General features: G+C 46.8%; 1 protein-coding gene across 1 annotated transcript in view; it reads right to left on the bottom strand.

Annotated features, from left to right (window-relative positions):
- Positions 1-24,951: 24,951 nt before the first annotated feature.
- Positions 24,952-26,295, bottom strand: part of LOC128689050 (putative mediator of RNA polymerase II transcription subunit 12) — a 34,769-nt gene continuing 33,425 nt past the window's right edge. The window contains exon 5 of the mRNA XM_070087443.1: positions 24,952-25,586. Coding sequence (XP_069943544.1) covers positions 25,461-25,586 — 126 coding nt within the window. The 3' untranslated portion in view covers positions 24,952-25,460. The remainder of the gene's footprint in view (positions 25,587-26,295) is intronic.

A 26,295-nucleotide genomic window follows, 5' to 3' on the forward strand; every position in this document is an offset into this window, starting at 1 on the left:
ACCAGTGCCTTGAAAGGATCAACTTTCTGGCAGCCGAAGCACGTTCTAGGCAAATTCCCCTAAGAAAGAAGAAGAGCAGGAGTAAACTGGAGAGAGAAAGACGCTCCCTCTACAGTAGGACGACGAAGAGTCACTGAGCTCCTCAGGAGTGCTAGAATATCTGATACACAAAAGGAGGTGCTGACCAGAGAAGTGGAAACTATCGAACTTAAGTTAAATGACTCTTACAGAAACCAGGAGAGACAGGAGGAGCTTAAAGCTATTAGTGAAATTGAAAGAAATTCAAAATATTTCTTTTCATATGCCAAAAACAAGGCAAATACCATATCTAGTATCGGGCCCTTACTCAGACAGGATGGGACTTACACAGATGACAACAAGGAAATGAGTGAAATATTGAAATCCCAGTACGACTCTGTGTTTAGTGAACCACTAATCGGTCTGAGGATCGACGACCCAAATGATTTCTTCATGAATGAGCCTCAAAACTCCATAAATGTATGCCAGATTTCCGACATTACCCCAACTCCGATAGATTTCGAAAAAGCCATTGACAACATACCTATGCACTCAACCCCGGGCCCAGACTCGTGGAACTCTGTTTTCATTAAGAACTGCAAGAAACCCCTCTCGCGTGCCCTAAGTACACTATGGAGGAGGAGCTTGGACATGGGTGAAATTCCACAGTCACAACAACGGATATAGCCCCACTCCATAAAGGTGGCAGCAAAGCATTAGCTAAGAACTGTAGACCAATAGCTCTGACGTCCAACATCATAAAAATCTTTGAAATAGTGCTAAGAAGCAGGATTGCAAATCATCTGGATTCCCAAAATCTGCACAATCCAGGGCAACATGGGTTCAGGGCAGGTCGCTCCTGCCTCTCACAACTACTGGATCACTATGACATAGCCTAGGATGCACTGGAAGAAAATCAGAATGCAGATGTAATATACACAGACTTTGCAAAAGCATTTGACAAATGCGATCATGGCGTAATAGCCCATAAAATACGTGCTAAAGGAATAACTGGGAAAGTGTTGAGATGGATCTTCAACTTCCTAAAAAATCGAACACAAAGAGTAGTGGTCAACAGAGTTAAATCGGAGGCTGCCATAGTGAAGAGCTCTGTTCCACAAGGCACAGTACTCACCCCTATCTTATTCCTTATCCTCATATCAGACATAGACAGAGATATACACCACAGCACCGTATCATTCTTTGCGGATGATAGTAGGATCTGCATGAGGCTGTCATCTGCTGAGGACGCGGTTAACCTCCAAGAAGATATAAACAAAGTTTTCCAGTGGGCAACGGTAAACAATATGATGTTCAATGAGGACAAATTCCAACTACTCCGTTATGGAAAACTGGAGGAGATAATAGCTAGAACAGAGTATGCTACTGACTCCGGCCATATAATAGAGCGGAAAAATAATGTAAGGGACCTGGGAGTAGTAATGTCTGAGGATCTCACTTTCAAGGATCGCAACAGTGCCACGATCGCACGTGCAAAGAAAATGATAGGATGGATAATGAGAACTTTCAAAACGAGAGATGCCAAGCCAATGATGATCTTTTTCAAATCACTTGTTCTCTCTAGGCTGGAATACTGCTGTGCATTAACATCTCCATTCAAAGCAGGTGAAATCGTAGATCTAGAGAGTGTACAGAGATCCTTTACTGCACGTATAAGTTCTGTCAAGCACCTTAACTACTGGGAACGCTTGGAAGCACTTGACTTGGACTCGTTGGAACGCAGGAGGGAGAGATATATCATAATCTACACCTGGAAAATCTTGGAAGGAATGGTCCCAAATCTGCACATAGAAGTCATTCCCTACGAAAGTAAAAGACTCGGCAGGCGATGCAAAATGCCCCCAATAAAAAGTAGGGGCGCCATTGGTACACTAAGGGAAAACACCATAAGTGTCCGGGGCCCAAAACTGTTCAACAGCCTCCAATCAAGCATTACGGGAATTGCCAATAAGCCCCTGGCTGGCTTCAAGAGAGCTGGACAGATACCTCAAGTCAGTGCCGGATCAGCCGGGTTGTGGCTCGTACGTTGGACTGCGTGTGGCCAGCAGTAACAGCCTAGTTGATCAGGCCATGATCCATCGGGAGGCCTGGTCATGGACCGGGCCGCGGGGGCGTTGATCCCCGGAATAACCTCCAGGTATCCACCCTCAACTAACACCACCCCTCCACCCTCAAGCACCACCACCCTCAACCATCACCACCTCTCCACCCTCAACCACCGCCACCCTCAACCAACACCACCCCTCCACCCTCAAACACCACCACCCTCAACTAACACCACCCCTCCACCCTCAAACACCACCACTCTCAACCAACACCACCCCTCCACCCTCAAACACCACCACCCTCAACCATCACCACCCCTCCACCCTCAAACACCACCACCCTCAACCATCACCACCTCTCCACCCTCAACCACCACCACCCTCAACCAACACCACCCCTCCACCCTCCAACACCACCACACTCAACCAACACCACCCCTCCACCCTCAAACACCACCACCCTCAACCATCACCGCCCCTCCACCCTCAACCACCACCACCCTCAACCAACACCACCCCTCCACCCTCAACCATCACCACTTCTCCACCCTCAACCACCAACACCCTCATCCATCACCACCCCTCCACCACCCTAAACCATCACCACCCCTCTACCCTAAACCACCACCACCCTCAACCATCACCAACCCTCCACCCTCAACCTCCACCACCCTCAACCATCACCACCCCTCCACCCTCGATCATCACCACCCCTCCACCCTCAACCACCACCACTCTCAACCATCATCACACCGCCACCCTCAACCACCACTACCCTCAACCGTCTCCACCCCTCCAACCCCAACCAATACCACCCTCAACCATCACCACCCCTCCACCCTCAACCACCACCACCCTCAACCATCACCACTCCTCCACCCTCAACCACCACCACCCTCAACCATCACCACCCCTCCACCCTCAATCATCACCACCCCTCCACTCTCAACCATCACCACCCCTCCACCCTCATCCACCACCCCCCTCAACCATAACCACCCCTCTTCCCTCAACCACCACCACCTTCAACCATCACCACCTCTCTACCCTCAACCATCATCACCCCTCCACCCTCAACCACCACCACCCGCAACCATCACCACCCTCAACCATCACCACCCCTCCACTCTCAACCATCACAGCCAGTCCACCCTCAAAAACCACTCTCAACCATCACCACCCCTCCACCCTTAACCACCACCCCCTCACCATCACCACCCCTCCACCCTCAACCGTCACCACCCCTCCACCCTCAACCATCACCATCCCTCCACCATCAACCATCAACACCCCTCCACTCTCATCCACCACCACCCTCATCCATCACCACCCCTCCACCCTCAACCATCACCACCCCTCTACCCTAAACCACCACCACCCTCAACCATCACCACCCCTCCACCACCCTCAACCATCATCACCCCTCCTCCCTCAACCACAACCACCCTCAACCATCACCTCCCCTCTACCCTAAACCACCACCACCCTCAACCATCACCACCCTTCCACTCTAACCATCACCACCCCTCCACCCTCAATCATCACCAACCCTCCACTCTCAACCATCACCACCCCTCTACCCTAAACCACCGCCACCCTCAACCATCACCAACCCTCCACCCTCAACCTCCACCACCCTCAACCATCACCACCCTCAACCTTCACCACCCCTCCACTCTCAACCATCACAGCCAGTTCACCCTCAAAAACCACTCTCAACCATGACCACCCCTCCACCCTCAACCACCACCCCCTCACCATCACCACCCCTCCACTCTCAACCGTCACCAACCCTCCACCCTCAACCATCACCACCCCTCTACCCTAAACCACCACCACCCTCAACCATCACCACCCCTCCACCACCCTCAACCATCATCACCCCTCCTCCCTCAACCACAACCACCCTCAACCATCACCTCCCCTCTACCCTAAACCACCACCACCCTCAACCATCACCACCCTTCCACTCTAACCATCACCACCCCTTCACCCTCAACCATCACCACCCCTCCACCCTCAACCATCACCACCCCTCTACCCTAAACCACCGCCACCCTCAACCATCACCAACCCTCCACCCTCAACCTCCACCACCCTCAACCATCACCACCCCTCCACCCTCAATCATCACCACCCCTCAACCCTCAACCACCACCACCCTCAACCATCATCTCACCTCCACCCTCAACCACCACTACCTTTAACCATCATCACCCCTCCAACCCCAACCATCACCACCCTCAACCATCAGCACCCCTCCACTCTCAACCATCACAACCCCTCCACCCTCAAAAAGCACCCTCAACCATCACCACCCCTCCACCCTCAACCACCACCACCCTCAACCATCACCACTCCTCCACCCTCAACCACTAACACCCTCAACCATCACCACCCCTCCAACCTCAACCTTCACCACCCCTCTACCCTAAACCACCACCACCCTCACCCATCACCACCCCTCTACCCTCAACCTCCACCACCCTCAACCATCACCACCCCTCCACCCTCAACCATCACCACCCCTCCACCCTCAACCATCACCACCCCTCCACCCTCAACCTCCACCACCCTCAACCATCACCACCCCTCCACCCTCAACCTCCACCCCCTCACCATCACCACCCCTCCACCCACAACCGTCACCACCCCTCCACCCTCAATCATCACCAACCCTCCAATCTCAACCATCACCACCCCTCTACCCTAAACCACCGCCACCCTCAACCATCACCAACCCTCCACCCTCAACCTCCACCACCCTCAACCATCACCACCCTCAACCATCACCACCCCTCCACTCTCAACCATCACAGCCAGTTCACCCTCAAAAACCACTCTCAACCATGACCACCCCTCCACCCTCAACCACCACCCCCTCACCATCACCACCCCTCCACTCTCAACCGTCACCACCCCTCCACCCTCAACCATCACCACCCCTCTACCCTAAACCACCACCACCCTCAACCATCACCACCCCTCCACCACCCTCAACCATCATCACCCCTCCTCCCTCAACCACAACCACCCTCAACCATCACCTCCCCTCTACCCTAAACCACCACCACCCTCAACCATCACCACCCTTCCACTCTAACCATCACCACCCCTTCACCCTCAACCATCACCACCCCTCCACCCTCAACCATCACCACCCCTCTACCCTAAACCACCGCCACCCTCAACCACCACCACCCTCAACCATCACCACCCCTCCACCCTTAACCATCACCACCCCTCCACCCTCAACCTCCCCCACCCTCAACCATCATCATCCCTCCACCTTCTTTGTAGCATCTGCTTGAAGCTTGGTAATAGCAGCATATGTAGTCGCTTGTGCAGTGGGCGGCAAGAGTATGGTCATCATTCTTGCAGTTCAAGCATTTAGGTGGAGAGTCAGTAGTGCACGTCTTGAAGTCATGACTTTCTTGGCCGCAGGTGGAGCAGAACTTTTTATTCTTGGCAGGGCAGTCTTTGGTGGTATGTAGGTATGAGTAACCGTTGGAACACTGTGGAATTTAATGGAATTTTTCTGCTTCGATGAAGGCTGGATTGTTGTGGAAGTAGTGAATAGCCAGTCCCTCAGCGAGAGCTCTGGCTGCCATGTTGACGTTACTGAATGTGACCTTCAGCATGGAGGAGGCACTGGGTATTTTGGTAATGAATTCCACCTTGGCCCAAGGGTTCTGTGCTTCAATGGACGACTTGATTTCTTCGGTAGCCTGGGCAGTGATGAGCTTGTCGACTCTCTTGAGGAACACGGTTTTCCTGGCCCTCAGAGCTGGGGAAATCAAGACAATAAATCCCTGATCTCGTAGAGTGGCTGTAGCAGTTGTGGTGATGAGATTTTCAGCCCCGGTGTCGTTAGTACTGACGACAACGAAGGCCTCTTCGAGTGACAGAATCGTATTAAACTTAACTTGCAGTCTGCCACTGACGACAGCTGCAAGTGCTAGCTTGGACGAGTCCCACTCTCTGGTTTGATCTTTACCCTGTTCGAAAAGTGCATCGTGAAGTGTGGTCTGCGTTGAAGTCGTGAAGGTGTGAACTGAAGTGATCAAGGTCCCAGAGGTACAGAGGTAGAAAGACATTAAGTATATAGGCGGAGAGTGAGATGTGAGTGAGGCATGGTGACCTGAGGAATGTCATATTGGGATGAGGACAGGTAGACGATGAAATCATGTGACTCATGTGTTGTTGGGTTGGTGGTGCTTAAGTATCATGTTTGCCAATGTTTTTGAAATTTTGTAGTTTCCAGTGTTAAGCTCTATAGTGTCGGTGACGGCGATTAGTGAGGCTTCTAGGCACCGTCGGCGTCTGAGGTCTGGTTCGGTGAGAACGAGTTGAGCCTCATTCCAGTTCACCAAATGCCCTGTGGAGTCTCTGTGGAGGACACAGGCGTACCTTACATCGTCTCTGTAGAGGCATTTCGATGCTCACTCAGGCCGACTGCAAGATCTCTGCCTGTCTCGCCTACATATTTCTTGGGACAGAATCCACAGGAGATAGTATAGACGCCTGCTGTAGAAGTTAGAGGTGTGGGGCTGCGTTTCGTAGTGAGGTCTTTGATAGATGATGTGTTTATGGTGGAAACGTTGAAGTTACTCATAACAAGTTCCCGGTGAGTATTCGTAGCAACATCACCACATGGGAGAACTATGAACTACTTAAGGGGCTGTTCCATGGGCGGTTTGTTGAGGATAGCTTGTGCCTTGAGTCTGCAATCTCGGATGAAGAAAGATGGGAACTGAAGACGTGTAAAGGCTTGTGTTATGTAAGTGCATTCTTCTTCAAGAAAACAAGGGCTGGAGATGCGAAGGGCTCTCAAGAAGAAGCCAGTGAGGACTCCTCTCTTAGTGCGGGTGTCTTGGTGTGAATAAAAGTGTATAAGATCGTCCTTGTTGGTAGGTTTTCTATACACTTTGAAGAGAAGTTTGTCATTGTCGGGAGATCTGCACAGGAGAAAGTCGAGGAAAGGAAGTTTGCCATCGTTCTCGAGTTTAAGTGTAAACTTTATTGGTGGTTCGGCTGCATTGATCTTGTTGGGAAGGGCCTGGATATTGAGACGTCTCGGATAGAAAACCAATATATCATCAACGTATCTTAGCCAGGTAACGGTGTTGGGAATGAGGCTGCTGAATTTCTCTGTCTCTAGGTTTTTCATGAAGAGATTGGCAAGCACAGCACTGAGCGGGCTGCCCATTGCCATCCCAAAGCACTGTTTGTAACAGGGAGTGCACCACACAGACTAGCCGGCCACCTTGCCAAATACCTTTCAGCACTTCTGGGCACCATCAGTCAAGCCCACCTCAAACACTCAGGTGACCTTCTCTCCCGAATTTCCAACCTGAATGTTAAAAACAAAAGCATGGCTTCCTTCATTGTCACAGCCCTCTTTACCAACGTTCCTACTGACGCTGCAATCAACATTCTGAGACAGAGGCTCACTGAAAACCACGACCTCCCTTTACCTCTTCTAGATTTCATCAATCTAGTGGATTTTTGTGTTACTTTCAACTTCTTCAAGTATCAGGACAACTGTTACAAACAGTGCTTCGGGCTGGCAATGGGCAGCCCGCTCAGTGCTGTGCTTGCCAACCTCTTCATGGAAAACCTAGAGACAGAGAAATTCAGCACCCTCATTCCCAACACCGTTACCTGGCTAAGATACGTTGATGATATATTGGTTTTCTATCCGAGATGTCGCAATATCCAGGCCCTTCTCAACAAGATCAATGCAGCCGAATCATCAATAAAGTTTACACTTGAACTCGAAAACGATGGCAAACTTCCTTTCCTCGACGTTCTCCTGTGTAGATCTCCCGACAGTGACAAACTTCTCTTCAAAGTGTATAGAAAACCTACCAACAAGGACGATCTTATACACTTTTATTCACACCAAGACACCCGCACTAAGAGAGGAGTCCTCATTGGCTTCTTCTTGAGAGCTCTTCGCATCTCCAGCCCTTGTTTTCTTGAAGAAGAATGCACTTACATAACACAAGCCTTTACACGTCTTCAGTTCCCATCTTTCTTCATCCGATAGTTGCAGACTCAAGGCACAAGCTATCCTCAACAAACCGCCCATGGAACAGCCTCCTAAGCAGTTCATAGTGCTCCCTTGTGGTGATGTTGCCACGAATACTAGCCGGGCACTTGCTATGAGTAACATCAACGTTTCCACCATAAACACATCATCTATCAAAGACCTCACTACGAAACGCAGCCCCACACCTCTAACTTCTACAGCAGGCGTCTACACTATCCCCTGTGGATTCTGTCCCAAGAAATATGTAGGCGAGACAGGCAAAGATCTTGCAGTCGGCCTGAATGAGCATCGAAATGCCTCTAACAGAGACGATGTAAGGTACGCCTGTGTCCTCCACAGAGACTCCACAGGGCATTTGATGAACTGGAATGAGGCACAACTCGTTCTCACCGAACCAGACCTCAGACGCCGACGGTGCTTAGAAGCCTCACTAATCGCCATCACCGACACTATAGAACGTAACACTGGAAACTACAAAATTTCAAAAACACCACCAACCCAACAACACAGGAGTCACACGATTTCATTATCTACCCGTCCTCATCCCAACATGATATTCTTCAGGTCACCGTGCATCACTCACACCTCACTCTCCGCCTATATATAATGTCTTTCTACCTCTGTATGTTAGAAGTGATCAAGGTCCCAGGACCGAAACGTTTTCTAATAAATATGTCAGTGTTTGCTTACGTGTCTTTCTAAACCAACTTGTCAGTATTTATTACCAAGGTTTATACAAGCCCAGATAATATCCACTGCATCGAACCCACCGATAACGCAGGCCCTCAACAGGGAGGATCTCTTAACACTCATCAAGGCATTCACTGATATTATCTGCAACACAATCACCTCCACGGAACAACAGAGCATGTTCCGGCAGATGGTCAGCACACTCCTGAGGGTGTGCTTACTAACAGAGGTGGAAACAGTGAATGCCATGAATCTGCAGATTATCATAGCGGACAGAGCCCAGTCCCCAGCTCAGGAAACAGCTGAGATGGAGTAACCTCAGTACCATATCTTGGTCACTTATGAGGCACACTAGCTGAACTGTCCGGAACAGTGCTTGAGCAGCATATGCTGCAACAATGAAGAATCAATTCTCCTTCAGGAGCCAGAGACGGGTCATCTCAAGATTAAGACCCGTGCCAAGACCTTGATCTTGGCGAACATTATACGTACATACATACGCTGTATTCTATTCAAGATTGATGGACTGACCACATCGACTCAAGGTTGAGGGACTGATTACCTCATTCTCCTCCTGCTCTTCACGATTCTCCTTTGTATGGACTGATGAAGCCACTGTGTGGCGAAACGTTTCCTCAGTAAAGATGCCCAAGAGATGCATATGTGTCTAATTTATCAACATGTCGGTTCTCTGAACCATTCATCTACAAATATAAAGTGTACATATCTTCACACGATACATACATTTATGCATATTCATATGAACACACACACACACACACACACACTAAATTTGAGCCTACACGACAGAGGTATAACGGATCTTTCAACCACACCACCTACCCCCCCCCTATCCATCCCTCTCTCTCACACACACACACACACACAAGGGTAGACACTCATAGAAGCTTTAGACCCTAGTAGAAATCTCCGCTTTTTATAACCCAGAATTACTAGTATGTATTAGCAGTATCTCCCCCTCACACCTCCCCCATACACACGAACACACACACACACACCTGCACTAGGACAAATTGGTAACTAACTAACTAGGCGAATTCACAAAACACACACACACACACACACACACACACACACACACACACACACACACACACACGCACACGCACATACACACACACGCACGCACACACACATACATACAACAGGCCTAGTGTCTAATCGACATGTGCCTAGGACAAAATGGTAACTAACTAACACACACACACCTGCAAGGTTATCAAGCGATCACTTTACCCTCAGCCCTCTTTCCCCTCCCTTCCCTTCTAATCCCATACACACACACACACCTCCCTCACTTCTAAGGGTCACTCATCCTTCTCCCCCCTCCCCCCCTTAATCCCATCCCTCTCTCTCCCACACATGCACACACACATACACAAGCACATATACACTTGACACAAACACATACTCCCCCTTCCCCTAACCACCTCTCCCCCTCCCCTAACCACCTCTCTCCCTCACCCTAGCCACCTACTCCTCCCCAAACCATCTAACCCCTCCCCCAAACCATCTAACCCCCTCGCCCCAACTACCTCTCCCCTTCCAATAACCATCCTCCCCATAACCATCTATTCCCCTCCCCATAACCACCTCTCCCTCTTCCTTCTGTGGAGCAGTGGGGGAACCTAGAACTAGGATGAGAACAAGGGGCCTGAAGGATGAATCTGGGAGGGAGGACTGGGAGGCAGAGCTCTAAAAAAGGGAGGAAGACTGGGGAAGGAGGCTAGATGAGCTTGCAAGGAAGATGGAGGAGAGGTTAGCAGCAGAATGCAGAAGGTGGAAGCAACATGCCACAGCAGCAGAAAACAAGATACAGAGATTAGAAGAGGAGCTGAGACATCTGAAACAGCATAGAGACAAAGATATTACAGAAGTAGCATCAGCAATGGCTACATCAGACACAGACAATGGGTCTGAAGGGAGCACGGAAGCTAAACTGTATGCAGAGGTCCTGTCAAACACACATGGGGCCAAAACAAAGACAGGGAGCACACTTGGACAGAATGAGAAGTTGGAAGAAATTGAAGGAACTAGGGCATGTGCAGGGACCTTACCAGACACCTGTGGGGGCCAGGAACAGGTGAGCAGGAAGGACAAACCAATGAGCATAGGGGCAATGGCTAGGGAAGGGACTGAAGGAAGGAACACTCCACGGGAAGGAACTAAAACACCTCAAAGGATGCAATGAGAGTCACAGTGGGAGGTGGAAAGGGAGAGATCAGTTTTTGTCTATGGGCTAGACAAAGCTGAAGGGGAAACTTATGATGAAAGAAAGCAGGAGGAGAAAAAAGCGATTGAAGGTATCATGAAGGTGATAGGCGAGGGGGACATGACCCAGGTGGCAAATTTTCGGAGAATCGGGTGGTTCACAAAGAAAAGGAATCGGCCTCTCAAAGTAATTTTCAAGGCAGAATCAACCCAAACCATGATCCTGCAGGAGAAAGCATGGCTGAGAGGCAAACAGGAGTTCATGAGTGTGTACCTCGATCGAGACAGAACACAGGAGGAAAGGACGATGCTGAAAGAGAGAGAGTGCAAAACCAAAAAGAGAAATGGGAGGAAATGAAAAAGGAGAGCAGAATAACCCAGGAACAAGTGGAAGGACAAGCATGCCCCCCAGAAACACCTGCAGAAGGACTCCAGCCACGACACCCCCAAGGCAACTGAACAATCCAAACCAACCATCACACACCGATCCCTCTGTTCCCACCCCCTGCACTACAGTTACAGTATTAGAACAAAAGTTGAAGGTTTGGTACGCAAATGCAGATGGATTAACGAATAAACATGAGAAATGGCAAGAAAGAATCAATGAGAAGTCCCCAGTCATCATAGCAGTTACAGAAACAAAACTCACGGAGACAATAACAGATGCAATCTTCCCACCAGGATACCAGATCATGAGGAAAGATAGAAGGGGCAGAGGGGGAGGAGGGGTTGCTCTGCTCGTAAAAAACAGATGGAAATTCGAGAAAATGGGAGGCATAGACGAGACGGGAGAAAGAGACTACATAGTAGGCACACTTCAGTCTGGGGAGCACAAGGTGGTCATTGCAGTGATGTATAATCCACCACAGAACTGCAGGAGGCCAAGAGAGGAATATGAAGAGAGCAACAGAGCAATGGTGGACACACTTGCTGAGGTGGCAAGAAGAGCTCACTCCAGCAGAGCAAAGTTGCTGGTTATGGGCGATTTCAACCACAGGGAGATTGACTGGGAAAACATGGAGCCACATGGGATCCCCAAAACATGGAGAGCCAAGATGTTGGATGTGGTGCTGGAAAACCTCATGCACCAACAAGTTAAGGACACTACCAGAGTGAGAGAGGAGGACGAACCAGCAAGATTGGACCTTGTGTTCACCCTGGGCAGTTCAGACATTGAGGACATCACATGAGAGTCCCCTAGGAGCTAGTGACCACGTGGTTCTGTGCTTTGAATACATAGTAGAGTTGCAAGTGGAGAAAGTAGCAGGAGTTGAAAGGGAAAAATCAGACTATAAAAGAGGGGAGTACACAAGTTTGAGGAACTTCCTGCAAGAGGTTCTGTGGGACAGAGAACTGGCAGGAAAGCCAGTAAATGAAATGATGGAATATGTAACAACAAAATGCAAGGAGGCCGTGCAAAGGTTTATTCCCAAGGGCAACAGAAACAATGGGAAGACCAGAACGAGCCCCCGGTTTACCCGACGGTGTAAGGAGGCAAAAACAAAGTGCAACAGAGAATGGAAAAAGTACAAAAGGCAGAGAACACATGAAAATAGGGAGATTAGTCGCAGAGCCAGGAACGAGTATGCACAGGTAAGGAGGGAGGCCAAGCGACAGTATGAAAATAACATAGCATCGAAAGTCAAGACTGAACCGAAACTGTTGTATAGCCACATCAGGAGGAAGACAACAGTCAAAGACCAGGTGATCAGACTGAGGACAGAAGGTATGTGAGGAGCAAAACAGGAGATTTAAGGAAGTTTTTACAGTAGAGACAGGAAGGGCTCTGGGAAGACAGCACAGAAGAGAACATCAAGAGGGAATATACCAACAAGTGTTGGATGACATACGAACAACTGAGGAGGAGGTGCAGAAGCTGCTAAGTGACCTTGATACCTCAAAGGCGATGGAACCGGACAACATCTCCCCGTGGGTCCTAAGAGAAGGAGCAGAGATGCTGTGCGTGACCCTAACCACAATCTTCAACACATCCCTTGAAACTGGGCAACTACCTGAGAAATGGAAGACAGCAAATGTAGTCCCCATATTTAACAAAGGAAACAGAAACGAGGCACTAAACTACAGACCTGTGTCTCTGACATGCATAGTATGCAAAGTCATGGAGAAAATTATCAGGAGAGTGGTGGAACACCTGGAACAGAACAAGTTTATAAATGAAACCCAGCATGGGTTCATGGAAGGCAAACCCTGTGTCACAAACCTGGAGTTTTATGACAAGGTAACAGAAGTATGACATGAGAGAGAGGGGTGGGTTGATTGCATTTTCCTGGACTGCAGGAAGGCCTTTGACACAGTTCCTCACAAGAGATTAGTGCAGAAGCTGGAGGATCAGGCGCATATAACAGGGAGGGCACTGCAATGGATCAGGGAATACCTGACAGGGAGGTAATAACGAGTCATAGTACGTGAAGAGGCATCACAGTGGGCGCCTGTGACGAGTGGGGTCCCACAGAGGTCAGTTACAGGACCAGTGCTATTTTTGATATATGCGAACAACATGATGGAAGGAATAGACTCTGAAGTGTCCCTATTCGCAGATGATGATGTGAAGCTGATGAGAAGAATTAAATCGGATGAGGATGAGGCAGGACTGCAAAGAGACCTGAACAGGCTGGACACGTGGTCCAGAACTGGCTTCTCGAATTCAACCCTGCCAAATGTAAAGTCATGAAGATTGGGGAGGGGCAAAGAAGACTGCAGACAGAGTATAGGCTAGGTGGACAAAGACCTCACTCAGGAAGAAAGATCTTGGGGTGACCATAACACCGAGCACGTCACTGGAGGCACACATCAACCAAATAACTGCTGCAGCATACGGGCGCCTGGCAAACCTGAGAATAGCATTCCGATACTTTAATAAGGAATCGTTCAAGACACTGTACACTGTGCATGTTAGGCCCATACTGGAGTATGCAGCACCAGTCTGGAACCCACACCTGGTCAAGCACGTCAAGAAGTTAGATTCCCGGCGGGCGGAAACATTTCGACACGTTTCCTTACACCTGTTGTCCTGTTCACCTAGCAGCAAATAGGTACCTGGGTGTTAGTCGACTGGTGTGGGTAGCATCCTGGGGGACAAGATTAAGGACCCCAATGGAAATAAGTTAGGCAGTCCTCGATGACACACTGACTTTCTTGGGTTATTCTGGGTGGCTAACCCTCCGGGGTTAAAAATCCAAACGAAATCTTATCTTATCACCATTAATAGTACTCTTATTATTACTTTTTATTACTATTATCACTACTTTTCCTTATTAATATTACTTTTTAATTACTATTATTGCTGCTGCAACAGCTATTAAAAGGGTCATACAAAGCCTGGGAAATGCCCTAATTTCTTGGATCAAGAGACTTTCTCCACAAAGGTTCTCCTGGAAAGGAGCGCCTTGGAAGTGATACCAAGAGTAACAGTTCCATCCAGGTGGGTCCTGGTCGACCCCCAGGCAGCATCAGACTTCCTGGAAACAACAGACTTCTCACACCTGCTTCACTTCTGTATCTACCAATCAAGAGGGATCTGGAGTAACTTTTTACCTCAGAATTTAAACTTCTTAATTTTTCTTACCTGAACACCTGGAATAAATTGTTTAGAAAAACCAACAGGATGATAAATGTCACACCGATGTCTCTTATCATAATAAAGGATATCAAAACACTCGTTATAAAATGAAACTGTATTATACATTAAAGCCAGATACTACATAAATATGGTTTTATGAGCATTAAGTAGTGGTGATGATGCGACATAAGTCCACCACACCAGTGCATTTCACACGTCAAACGTTGCTCGCCAAACGTATATAAACATTCCATGCAGTGAGAAAATAAACCTGGGATCAAATTTTCATCCCTTTAGATAATAAATAGTTATAAAATATTTACATAGTTTCTAGCAGATACCTGAAGACCTTAATGCTATGAGGTACAATTGACACACTTGAGCAAAGTTCTGGTGTGTTGCTGAGAGACACCACACACTGCTCTCTGCTTCCTCCTGCCTCTGGGGTCCTGATCCTCGCTTACTAAACTTTCTCGTCACTCGTTATGTCACTGTCCTGGATAGTGGTAGGTAAAAGAGCACAGGTGCAACTAATGTGACATTTTGTTGTAGGAACGTTTCGCTCCTCAGGGAATTTGTCAAGCCGTTACAAACAATACAAGGACACGGAGGGAATATGTAGGTACCACGTGAGGTGAAAGAGTAGGTCATTGTTGTAGGTAGTATGAGTGGAGGTAACTACGTTGCTATGTGATGGCAGGGTTTATTGTTTTGAGTAGAATTCTGGCTAATACCTCCGAAATAACGAAGGTATCTTTACTTTGTTTAACGGTGTCTAAAATGGCGATTAAAGATGATTTGAGGCATTGACGTCTGTGGAAGTTTGCTTCATTGATCCCTCGGTGAACGTCACTGAATCTCGGTAGATTGTTGGAGAAGTTTTTGGTGCTGCTCACATAGTTTCTTTCAAGTTGAAGTTTCTGCAAGCACTGATGTGTTCATTGAAACATGTGTTTATGGTACGTGCTGTTTCACTGGAGTATACCTTGTCATAGTCTCTGCATGGAATTGTGTAAACATCAGCACTGACTGGTTCAGGCTTCTTCGCTTTGGTCCTGGTTAAGTCCTTGATGGATGTACTGGTTGCGATGGTGACTCTACTGTTGGTATACTACTGCTACTACTAGTACTACTACTCTTACTAATGATGCTTCCACTACTACTTACCACATGGGCCTACTCTTTCACCTCACAGAGTCATATACCCCGACACAGAACGCAAGACAGGTACACGGAGGCACAAGACTTCTTCTGAAAGGAAGAAGCCACGATGTTTCAAGGACTCTGAGGGCCTCCGCTGTGTCAAGGAAGCAGAGAAAACTCTGGTTGTCCAGTCTCCAGGATCAAATAGAGCCTGGTCACTGAGCAGCAGCCTCGTCCAGAGGAGGCTACAGCAACACGGAATCCAGGGTCACTTCCCCAGCCACAGCGACGAAGAAAGCCGAGGAAGCATCAGCGACGGGGTTGCGCCCTTACTCAACCAGCTTATATTACTTCTCAAGCTCCCATCCGACAATGGTACCCAAAGGGCCCCATGCTGCAGGAAAAGACTACAGTCAACGCAGGAATCGTAGCACCATAACAGTAACCAGTGAGGAACACGGTAGTCCTAGAGAGCAGACCAGGACATCCCATATTACCTCTAGGCCATCAGATGATGTAGACGATCATGTGATTCACCTATATCATATGCGACCTGATAGACTCGGAGGAAAACAAAGAGACATTCAGAACTATTGTGAAGGCCTCCGCGAACATATGCATCATTGACAAAACAGTTTACCCGATCATCCAAGACAAGGCCCAGAGATGTTGATGGGGCCTGGTAGCCTCAGTCCCCTGTAGTACATAAAATGTTTTGCAGTGCAACGCACAGGGACTACAGCAAGACCCTCACTGCAGCCATGGAACAGCTGAATTAGATCAACATCACCTTAGAGGTCAGCAGACGGGTCATCTCTGGATTAAGACGCGTATCAGGACACCACTTGTGACGAAGACGATTCACCGTACATTGTCATAAGCCTGCCCCACCATAGGGCTGTAAACGGTACATCACTTGTTCAAAGTCCAACTCTCCTTCGGGAGCCACTGCCGGGTCACCACATGGAGAAGACCCGGACTAGGACCCATCCTGGTAAACCCAACTGAACCTGAACCTTGTACTGTTTGTAACGGCTTAACAGAGCTCCTGGAGAGCGAAACGTTGCCACAATAAAATGTCACATTAGTTGCACATTGTCGGCAATTCTACTTTTATTACCATCCTGGATATTCTTTGCGATGCCTTCCATGACTCACCAGTCATACTATTACTTCTGTCTTGCATAACTGAATTATTATAAATTAGTCAGTCTTATGACATACTTCCTTAACGCCTACACAGCCTCTCCTTCAATCCACAACATGCATACTTTCATATTTTTTTCACGACCACAAACACACTCAAGGCCCACTTGTTTCTCACTGCTATCGCCTGCCCCTTAATAGTCCTAGGACAATACAATGATGAAACGTACCAGACTTAGAGAACAGATTAACTTTCTGTCCATCCCATAGTTTACATTTAACTCCCTACCCGCAAACATTCGCACCAGCATGCTTCCTTTTGCATTCGTTACCGCAGAGGCTAAGAATCAGCAGGCTAGAGACGTGGTTCTCTCAGCCTGTGTGGCCAGCAGCCCTGGTGCAAGAAGCCACGCAGGTGCAGCACTCCTTACATAAACATTGTAATGGCAAATTTCTTTCTGGTCAGGATAGTAAACACCTGATCATTCGCCTTATTGCACGTAATACATTAACGGATTAAAATGTCAATCCTAGTAGGTTAGTATAAAAATAACTTGGAGCTAGGGGTTACGTTAGTCAAATTTGTAGTGGAATAAACTACGAATTTGTAGTTGTACATTCCAAAAATCTAGGCACTTGTCTTCTTCCTCCTGAGCCTCCAGACTCCATCCGCCACCAACACCAAAAGACATTCATTTGTAATCTACTGCAACCATCAAGGTAAAAAATATTCATCGTTAACGTTTATCTCAGACAAAGAACAAACAAAAGTCTCAACTATAGAGGATCAAGTTTGCTCTAAGGGTTTTTGCTGCACTATTTTATCAAATTTTCTGACAGTTCAACTGGTATTTTTCCTAGACTAAACCAGTCGAAGTCTAAACGAAAGGGATTACATGGCAGGGTTCCTCCTTACCTATTCTGTTGCATTTAGATCTCCGTAACTCGTTTATGGATAGGAGGGAAGAAGGTAGTGGGTAGGAAAGAATCATGGGGAAAAATGCCACACATTTCCTTAAAAAACTGGGATCCAGACTCATCGACACCACCAGGGACCCAAGGGCAGCCACTTTCATGTTCCAGCGCCTCAGCATGACCACCCGGAGGGGAAATGCTTGCTGCATACTGGGCTCGCGTCCGGCTTCGGAGAAGCTGGAGGAAATTCATAATATTTGATATACATGTATTGTACCAATGTATTGATATTTGTGTTTTCTGTCATTGTATTCTGTCTATTAATAAAGTTCACATAGAATAGAGAATATAGGGGGTGGTAGGAGAAGAAAATATTCAAACAGCTCCGGGGAGAATCTTGAGTTTTCCCTGAGGTACGTTTATTGACTTCTCTGAGAATGAGGGTCCCCAGTAAAGTTTTATATATATATATATATATATATATATATATATATATATATATATGTCACCGTAAACAGGTGATATTGCAATTGCAATATGCAAAATAGCCACAGTGAAAAAGCTAGAAAATTTCTGAGCAATTTCGTGTTCTCTTACATTATACATGGAGTATGCCTGGAGGGTGTTTCAGGGGTCAACGTCCCCGAGCCCAGTCCATGACCATGCCTCGTGGTGGATCAGGGCCTGGTCATCCACGCTGTTACTGCCGGCCGGAGGCAATTCAACGTACAAACCGCAGTCCAGCTTGAGGATGAGGCTAGATGACTTTAGGTGTCTGTCCAGTTCACTCTTGAAGATAGCTATGGGGTCTATTGGTAATCCCCCTTATGTATGCTGGGATGCAGTTGAAAAGCCTTGGGCCCCTGACACTTGTTGTTTAATCTTTTAGTGTACTCATTGCTCCCCTACTTTTCACTGGGGGGCTGTTGCACCGCCTGTCGAGGCTTTCGTGTGGAGTGATTTCCGTGTGCAGATTTGGGATTAGCCCATGTAGGTGTAAATTATGATGTATCTCTCTCGCCTGCATTCCTAGGAGTATAGGTCAAAGGATTTCAAACATTCTGAAGAATTGAGGTGCGTTACAGTACATATACGTGCAGTGAAAGTTCTCTGTACATTTTCCAGATCTCCAATTTCTCCTGCATTTAAAGGGACCGTTAGTACACTCCAGCCTAGAGAGAACAAGTGACTTAAAAAGACTCATCATTGACTTGGCATCCCTTGTTTTGAAAGTTCTCATGTTCCATCCTATCATTTTCCTAGTCCCTAGGGACCCTACCACAACCACCACTAAAACCGTAAATATACAACCATCATTGCACAAGACCGTGGCCCACAGTACAGATGTAGGAGAGGAGTCTCCTCTTTCTTCCTCTACTGAGGAAATTAGATGGAATCCAGGACGGGGTGGCCCTGGCTTGGATACTGAGGATTATAGTGCAGTCCCAGAGCCTGCAGAAATTGACAACACACCTCCCAACAATTCTCAACCAAAGGTGAATTTGTGCAAATATTATGCTTGGGGCATTTGTAAGCATGGAATATCAGGAAAAAAATGGGACATGCAACTTTGAGCATCTCAAAAAATGTAGCGACCTCCTGTCTAAAGGAGTGTGTCGTTTTTCTTCCTGTGCTTTCTTTCACCCAAAAATGTGTCACTCCTCGGTCCTCCAGAAGCAGTGTTACAACATCGACTGCCCTGCATACTATCTAAAAGGGACCAGGAGGCACAGACCCCACAAGACAAACAATAGTAGCTACGACAACCCAACTCCAGGTGATTTTTTAGTGACAGGAAACGGAAAAAGAAAATGGAAGGAAATAGCAAAAATAGTCCACCACCTTGGAGCCTTGTTGGACTGGAGGCGCAGCCAGTGGCCACCCATGGCCCTCCAGAATTACAACTACTGATGCCAATAACAAAATCCCCCCAACAAACACAGAATACAACGTCGTTCATATTTGCTAATATACAGGGCCTTAAGCCATCCACCAACAACAAAATACCTTTTATCAGTGGACTTCTAGAGGAGTCTAATGCAACGTTTGCAGCCTTCACAGAGACTCGCACAAAAGATCACTTTGACAGTGAAATATGGATAAGTGGTTACAACCTTTTTAGATGCGACAGAATGAACAGGCAACAAGGGGGGGGGGTTGGCCTGTATGTCAAAGAGTCCCTCATCTGCACAGAGTTGCTGAATACCACAAATGAGGTAGTTGAAGTTCTATCAATAAAGATAGAGAACCAAAACCTAGTCATTGTGGTTGTATATAAGCCACCAGATGCAACCTCACAACAGTTCAAGGAACAGCTACTGAAAATTTATTACTGTCTGGAAGACCTTCCAGCTCCATCCCCAAACATCTTACTGCTTGGTGATTTCAACCTAAGGCATACAAAGTGGAAGAATGTAGCAAATAATGTTATAGCTGAAACAATCCCCGGAGGTAGCGCAGATGAAAGGTCACACACACATGAGCTAAGTCTCTGCGAAAAACACACCTTAAGCCAGCAGATAGTGGAGCCAACAAGACTTGAAAACACGCTTGACCTTATCTTCACAAATAATGAGGACCTGATAAGAGACATAAGAATATCAAAAACAACTAATTCCGATCACAACCTAATAGAAATCCAGACGTACATGCGTAGGGGTCCTAATCAACAGAATGCATGTATCTGTGAAGGTGTCTTCACAAAATACAACTTCAACAACAAGAACATCAACTGGGACCAGGTAAACCATGTCCTAAACGAAACATGTTGGGAAGATATCTTAAATGACATGGATCCAAACTAGTGCCTTGAAAGGATCAACTTCCTGGCAGCTGAAGCATGTTCTAGGCATATTCCCCTAAGAAAGAAGAAGAGCAGGAGTAAACTGGAGAGAGAAAGATGCTCCCTCTACAGAAGACGACGAAGAGTCACTGAGCTCCTCAGGAGTGCTAGAATATCTGATACACGAAAGGAGGCGTTGATCAGGGAAGTGGAAACTATTGAACTTAAGTTAAATGACTCTTACAGGAACCAGGAGAGACAGGAGGAGCTTAAAGCTATTAGTGAAATTGAGAGAAATTCAAAATATTTCTTTTCATATGCCAAAAACAAGGCAAATACCACATCTAGTATCGGGCCCTTACTCAGACAGGATGGGACTTACACAGATGACAACAAGGAAATGAGTGAAATATTGAAATCCCAGTACGACTCTGTGTTTAGTGAACCACTAATCGGTCTGAGGATCGACGACCCAAAGGATTTCTTCATGAATGAGCCTCAAAACTCCATAAATGAATGCCATATTTCCGACATTACCCTAACTCCGATAGGTTTCGAAAAAGCCATTGACAACATGCCCATGCACTCAGCTCCCGGCCCAGACTCGTGGAACTCTGTTTTCATTAAGAACTGCAAGAAACCCCTCTCGTGTGCCCTATGTACACTATGGAGGAGGAGCTTGGACATGGGTGAAATTCCACAGTCACTTAAAACAACGGATATAGCCCCACTCCATAAAGGTGGCAACAAAGCATTAGCTAAGAACTATAGACCAATAGCTCTGACGTCCCACATCATAAAAATCTTTGAAAGAGTGCTAAGAAGCAGGATTGCAAATCACCTGGATTCCCAAAAACTGCACAATCCAGGGCAAAATGGGTTCAGGGCAGGTGGCTCCTGCCTCTCACAACTACTGGATCACTATGATATGGCCTTGGATGCACTGGAAGAGAATCAGAATGCAGATGTAATATACACAGACTTTGCAAAAGCATTTGACAAATGCGATCATGATGTAATAGCCCATAAAATACGTGCTCAGGGAATAACTGGGAAAGTGGGGAGATGGATCTTCAACTTCCTAACAAATCGAACACTAAGAGTAGTGGTCAACAGAGTTAAATCGGAGGCTGCCATAGTGAAGAGCTCTGTTCCACAAGGCACAGTACTCGCCCCCATCTTATTCCTTATCCTCATATCAGACATAGACAGAGATATACATCACAGCACCGTATCATCCTTTGCGGATGATACTAGGATCTGCATGAGGCTGTCATCTGCTGAGGACGCGGTTAACCTCCAAGAAGATATAAACAAAGTTTTCCAGTGGGCAACGGTAAACAATATGATGTTCAATGAGGACAAATTCCAACTACTCCGTTATGGAAAACTGGAGGAGATAATAACTAGAACAGAGTATACTACAGACTCTGGCTATACAATAGAGCGGAAAAATAATGTAAGGGACCTGGGAGTAGTAATGTCTGAGAATCTCACTTTCAAGGATCACAACAGTGCCACGATCGCACGTGCAAAGAAAATGATAGGATGGATAATGAGAACGTTCAAAACGAGAGATGCCAAGCCAATGATGATCCTTTTCAAATCACTTGTTCTCTCTAGGCTGGAATACTGCTGTACATTAACATCTCCATTCAAAGCAGGTGAAATCGTAGATCTAGAGAGTGTACAGAGATCCTTTACTGCACGTATAAGTTCTGTCAAGCACTTGAACTACTGGGAACGCTTGGAAGCACTTGACTTGTACTCGTTGGAACGCAGGAGGGAGAGATATCAAAATCTACACTTGGAAAATCCTGGAAGGAATGGTCCCAAATCTGCACACAGAAATCACTCCCTACGAAAGTAAAAGACTGGGCAGGCGATGCAAAATGCCCCCAATATAAAGTAGGGGCGCCATTGGTACACTAAGAGAAAACACCATAAGTGTCCGGGGCCCAAGACTGTTCAACAGCCTCCCATCAAGCATTAGGGGAATTGCCAATAAAACCCTGGCTACCTTCAAGAAAGAGCTGAACAGATACCTAAAGTCAGTGCCGGATCAGCCGGGGTGTGGCTCGTACGTTAGACTGCATGCGGCCAGCAGTAACAGCCTACTTGATCAGGCCCTGATCCATCGGGAGGCCTGGTCATGGACCATGGACCAGGCCGCGGGGGCGTTGATCCCCGGAATAACCTCCAGGTAACCAGGTAGTCCCAGTAGTTATTAGAAACATTGTGATCTCCGAAAGCGAGATTCTCTGACAGTATCACTCCTAGGTCCTTCACATTATTTTTTTCTGTAGGACAACAGAAGACTTATAGAGCAGAGATATGTCCTTACATATGACCTCACACACACGACACAACACGCTGAGCCGATTTTAATGTGAAGATAAGTTCAGGGTAACATAAATTAGATTCATTATTAATGAACAGAATTTTTGAGAATTTTAAGCTATGGCTGACATGTCTCTCATAATATTTTACTAGACATGTGACGTGACCAGATCTTCACTACATTATCATGCTGTGTGTGTTGTGTCGTGTGTAAGGTCACATGTGAGGTCACATCTCAGCCTTATAAGTCCTATATCGTCCTATTATTTGTACTGTTCCTTCATAATGTAAGAGATCACGAAAGCGATTGAAATTTAACTATTTTTTCCAGTGTTTATTTTGCATAATATATATATATATATATATATATATATATATATATATATATATATATATATATATATATATGTGTGTGTGTGTGTGTGTGTGTGTGTGTGTGTGTGTGTGTGTGTGTGTGTGTGTGTGTGTGTGTGTGTGTGTGTGTGTGAGTGTCTGAGTGTGTCTGTGTGTGTCTGTGTGTGTCTGTGTGTGTCCGTGTGTGTCTGTGTATGTGTGTGTCTGTGTGTCTGTGTGTGTCTGTGTATGTCTGTGTGTCTATGTGTGTCTGTGTGTGTCTGTGTGTCTGTGTGTGTGTGTGTGTGTGTGTGTGTCTGTGTGTGTGTGTGTGTGTCTGTGTGTGTGTGTCTGCGTGTGTGTGTGTCTGTGTGTGTGTGTGTGTGTGTGTGTGTGTGTGTCTGTGTGTGTGTGTGTCTGTGTGTGTGTGTGTCTGTATGTGTCTGTGTGTGTCTGTGTGTTTGTGTGTGTTTGTGTGTGTTTGTGTGTCTGTGTGTCTGTGTGTGTGTCTGTGTGTCTGTGTGTGTCTGTGTGTGTCTGTGTGTGTCTGTGTCTGTGTGTGTGTGTGTGTCTGTGTGTGTGTGTGTGTGTGCGCGCGTGTGTCTGTGTCTGTGTGTGTGTGTGTGTCTGTGTGTGTGTGTGTATGTGTGTGTCTGTGTGTGTGTGTCTGTGTGTGTCTGTGTGTGTCTGTGTGTGTCTGTGTGTGTCTGTGTGTGTGTGTGTCTGTGTGTCTGTGTGTGTGTGTGTGTGTGTGTGGCTGTGTGTGTGTGTGTGGCTGTGTGTGTGTGTGTGTGTCTGTGTGTGTCTGTGTGTGTCTGTGTGTGTGTGGGTCTGTGTGTGTGTGTGTCAGTGTGTGTGTGTGTGTGTCAGTGTGTGTGTGTGTGTGTCTGTGTGTGTGTGTGTGTGTGTGTGTGTGTGTCTGTGTGTGTGTGTGTGTGTGTGTGTGTGTGTCTGTGTGTGTCTGTGTGTGTGTGTGTGTGTGTGTGTGTGTCTGTGTGTGTGTGTGTGTGTGTGTGTGTGTGTGTCTGTGTGTGTGTGTGTGTCTGTGTGTGTGTGTGTCTGTGTGTGTGTGTGTGTGTCTGGGTGTGTGTGTGTGTGTCTGTGTGTGTGTGTGTGTCTGTGTGTGTGTGTGTGTCTGTGTGTGTGTGTGTGTGTCTGTATGTGTCTGTATGTGTCTGTGTGTGTCTGTGTGTGTCTGTGTGTGTGTGTCTGTGTGTGTGTGTGTGTGTGTGTGTGTGTGTGTGTGTGTGTGTGTGTGTGTGTGTGTGTGTGTGTGTGTGTGTGTGTGTGTGTGTGTGTGTGTGTGTGTGTGTGTGTGTGTGTGTGTGTGTGTGTACCCCTCCTCCTCTCTACAGTGCCTGAAATTAGAAGTCAGGTTTTTGACTCCAGCTACCACATGTCTCCCTGTCTTAAACTACCAATAGGTTCTTTCGTCATTATTAATAGACTAAATTCTGTGTTAGAAAAATATCCAAACGTGCTAAAAGGGGAAGGGGAAATCTGTGTTATCAATACACATTACAAAATTGGCAATGGAGCCATGGTGCAGTCACACGCTGGCCAGGTGGACCTTTTCCTGTGGCCACTTTCGTTGCAAAAATAAAATTCTCTCCTAAAACCTTAATCTAAGTGGTCACGCTAGCCGCCTGCGAGTCTAGTGTGAAGCTACAGGCCAGGTCCTGTGTGGGTGGAGTCTGACAGACCAGGTCCTGTGTGGGTGGTGTCTGACAGACCAGGTCCTGTGTGGGTGGTGTCTGACAGACCAGGTCCTGTGTGGGTGGTGTCTGACAGACCAGGTCCTGTGTGGGTGGTGTTTGATGGACCAGGTCCTGTGTATTTGGTATCTGACCTGCAGCTGACGCTATTGGTGCTGATAAGTTCTGCCACTTTGGATAAAAGACCCATGTAAATGAACTGCATTTCCATCGGTACCCTCAATATAATATTCATCATGTATACGACAGCTTGTTATTCCCAACGGTCTCAAATTTCTTCCGTTCGTTGTTTAACACTTCATTACCACCCCACGTTCTAAAATAAATACAATGTAAAAAATATATATTTTCTACAATGAAACCAGCATCCGTCCAGACTGCAGTCTACTACGTCCGAGGATTATCACAATAACCAAGTGTGCTTCTGTAACTCGGCCTTCTGAGGCTACTGGCGTCTGGTTTTCTTCTGAAAGAGAAGTTGTCTGAGGGAGGCGGCCTCGTCTCTGAGGGTAGCCACCTGGGCACGTAAGATGGCGTTTTCCTTCTCCAAGATGCTGGCGCGGATGGCAACCTGAGGGAAAAACCAAAGACTTAACTGAAGAGCCTACTGGAAAAATTTTACGCAGCTATTGTATTTAAAAATATTCTGCGTATAAAAATCTTGTTGATGCGTCAGAGTTTAATAAGACATGAACAACGAGAAATAAAATGTCAATAGAGACAGAAACGAGATAGATTGTTTGCATATTTTGACTTTTGAGGTCATCTTCAGAGACAACGTGTGACTTCAGGAGAGACTTATTATAAAGGAAGGTTGATCATGTGAAGAATTTATCGTCACTAAGGTAAGGAGAACCCGCATGATGGGAGGGGAGGTACTAGTTTTATGATGGGGAGGAGTCCAGTGCGGTAATTAGTTACTTTATTCCAATTCTACTTTAACCCAGATTCAAGGTAAATGTGATTCAACTTACTGATTAAGCCACTCGGGGCGAAACGTTTCCTCTAATATATTTCCTAAACTGTACATACGTGTCTTTTTCCACATATATAAGAACATACAGTGTGAAGATGTCATTCACACGCCGGTACCAAACAATGAGGAATAAGACACATGTGTATTTTTGTGGATGTGGGTTTGGAAACCCAAACACTTGCCAGTATCAAGCCACCAGATACGGTTGGCATCATTAAGATACTCAAAATAAGCAAGTGCTGACCTGTTACAAGTTATTTAGCTCATTCAACAAGTGCAACTGTACGGCAGCTTAATACTAAAC

Source organism: Cherax quadricarinatus, chromosome 21 (assembly GCF_038502225.1).
Source record: "Cherax quadricarinatus isolate ZL_2023a chromosome 21, ASM3850222v1, whole genome shotgun sequence".
In the NCBI taxonomy this organism is placed as follows: Eukaryota; Metazoa; Arthropoda; class Malacostraca; order Decapoda; family Parastacidae; genus Cherax; species Cherax quadricarinatus.